This window comes from Formica exsecta, unplaced genomic scaffold, assembly GCF_003651465.1.
Source record: "Formica exsecta isolate Colony F162 unplaced genomic scaffold, ASM365146v1 scaffold2447, whole genome shotgun sequence".
Lineage (NCBI taxonomy): Eukaryota > Metazoa > Arthropoda > Insecta > Hymenoptera > Formicidae > Formica > Formica exsecta.
The window spans coordinates 1-2,293 of record NW_021849724.1 but is presented as its reverse complement, the minus strand read 5'-3'; the positions used below and the strand labels follow the sequence as shown (position 1 = coordinate 2,293).

The 2,293-nt window shown below is 26.9% G+C and overlaps 1 protein-coding gene across 2 annotated transcripts; it reads right to left on the bottom strand.

Moving 5' to 3' along the window:
• Positions 1-1,107: 1,107 nt before the first annotated feature.
• LOC115236095 lies at positions 1,108-2,284 on the bottom strand. Of its 2 annotated transcripts, XM_029808290.1 has the most exons (3): positions 2,081-2,284; positions 1,562-1,997; positions 1,108-1,448 (listed from the first exon to the last, which is right to left on the bottom strand). In XM_029808290.1, the coding sequence occupies exons 1-3, from the start codon at positions 2,233-2,235 to the stop codon at positions 1,332-1,334; spliced, it is 708 nt and encodes a 235-aa protein (XP_029664150.1). In that variant the 5' UTR covers positions 2,236-2,284; the 3' UTR covers positions 1,108-1,331. The 2 variants fall into 2 exon arrangements, with proteins under 2 accessions (XP_029664150.1, XP_029664151.1); XM_029808291.1 differs by having other exon boundaries at positions 1,562-2,284.
• Positions 2,285-2,293: the final 9 nt, after the last annotated feature.

Genomic DNA, 2,293 nt, shown 5'->3' with positions numbered 1-2,293 from the left:
AATAAATGTTCATTATAATTAAAATTCATAATTTTTCTAGCAATTGCAATAGACTGATTATAAATGTTGTGTATAAATTTCAATTGCGCAACATGCTATTTTTAAAAATTATTGAAGAAATTTGACAGAAAATTCTTTTCAATATAAAATAAAAAATAATGGCCTAGCATATTTTAAAAAATTATACAAGTTATCTTTTAGATAAATTGTATCTATTATTTTGCACGTAAAGTCGTTTTATCGTTCCATTCTTGTTAAAGCTCGTGGGTACTCGACGCGGCCATATTGGAATCGTGACATTAGAAACAAGAATGACACACTGAGAATTCTTGCGTGCCATTCTTAAATAAAAGCAATGTTAATCCAAAAAAAAAAGAAGGAGATAAACAGCCACATTTGCGCTTTATGGAAATATGATTGGAATCGAGTTGCACAATATTAAATCATTAATGTAATTTTCGGTGGCTGAAGAGACACAAGTTTAGTGTCGAAACTTTCCACAATTTTTCTCTAACTTTTAATGTCAATTTATTAACAATATATTAAAATTCATTTTCTCAAACCTGCTCGTAGAGGCCATGATTTATGTTATTGTTTATTTAAATAAAAAAATAGTTTGATGAAACAACATTACAGAGATCGCTTTAGCACATTTGCAAAATTGTCCAAAAACTATACTTTTCCCTTGACAAATAATAAACAGCCCTAAAATGAGTGTGATACGAAACATATATGCTTTTAGCATAGTTTTCGGACAATTTTACAAGTGTGTTAAAGTAATCTGTAATAATGTTTGATCAAAATTTCTTTTTATTTAAAAAAGATACGAATTCCTCAGTGTGTCATTTTTGTCTCTGACATCACGATTCCGATATGACCACGGCGAGTACTCAGGAGCCTTAATACAAAGTTATAAAGAATTAATAGATTTTATCAGTAAAATATAATTTATAAAACATAATTTTTTTGAATTTAAATATGTGCATATGTTTATGTGTAAAATAAATAAAACATTTTCGTAAAAGAAATTGTATTGTTTTATATAATAATTTTAAGATGACTTTAATCTCTTATCGAAAGAAAGAGATTTTGATTATTTTTCTGTATATGTATGTATAACGCATGCGTATGTATACGTATGTATGCGCTAACGTTTTGTTAAATATTCGAGGAGGAAATATATTTATGCTACGATCCTTTGTTTCATCAATTTAAAACAAACAAGTAACCAAAAAAATCGTAGAAATGTTCTTATGAAATGTATACATATATATAAATATATATTATATATGTGTTGAAAAAGTATTAGCAATAAACTAAAATTATATTTACTAGTTTGGTTTCCATATGATTGCAGATTTCCATACATTTAATCTCGTTGTCAGAACGCTATGTATGCCGAGTCTTCTAGCTACGATGTGATACGTGACAGTCAATAGATCTATAATCTATATTAAATTATATTAGAAAAGTTATATATTGAACATTTATAAGATATAAAAAATATAGTTATATTTGTGCAGTGCAAAATAAATTATTATTACAATTTAAAATAACTTACAGATTCTAAATCTTTGGCTAGGAGATCTGACATCATTAATTGATATAATTTATGGATCTCTAACCCCGAAAATATATATTCTTCGAGAATACACATAATTTGCCTTGATTCTGTTTCATTCCAGAAATTGTCATAAATATTGTTATCTCTCCAAAAAGAAAATTGCTCTAAAGTCGTAGAGCAAATTGAATGAGCGGGATATTTATTTTTCAGACGAGATAATACTGTCTCCGTTATACTATCTAACCACGTTTTTACAGCCGAAGACACATGTGGCTGAAAATATTGTGCCATGATCGTAAGTTGTTTCTCCAAAAGCGATTTTGTCTTCGGCATATTCTTAAATTTTATTTGCTTATATATATATCGATATTGTTTCAAATAATAAAAAATCAGTTTAAAGTTATATTCACGTGTCAAATTGGAAAACAGTTTGCTGAAAAACTTTGCATATTAATTATATAATTATAATTAATTATATTAATTTATAATATCAATTTAATTTATTAAATTTTTTACCATGATCTTTCTGCAGAAATTCTATTTATCTCATCCCATACAAAATAATACGTCATGGAATTTTCAACAATTGAACGCAGAAGACACTCCAATTTTTCCTTGTCAGTATCATACACCTTATTTTCCGACATCATAAACGCATAATGTTGTAACATTTGGATATAATATAACCCTGCTTTTATTCTTTTTTTGAAATCGGTATGATGAAATATT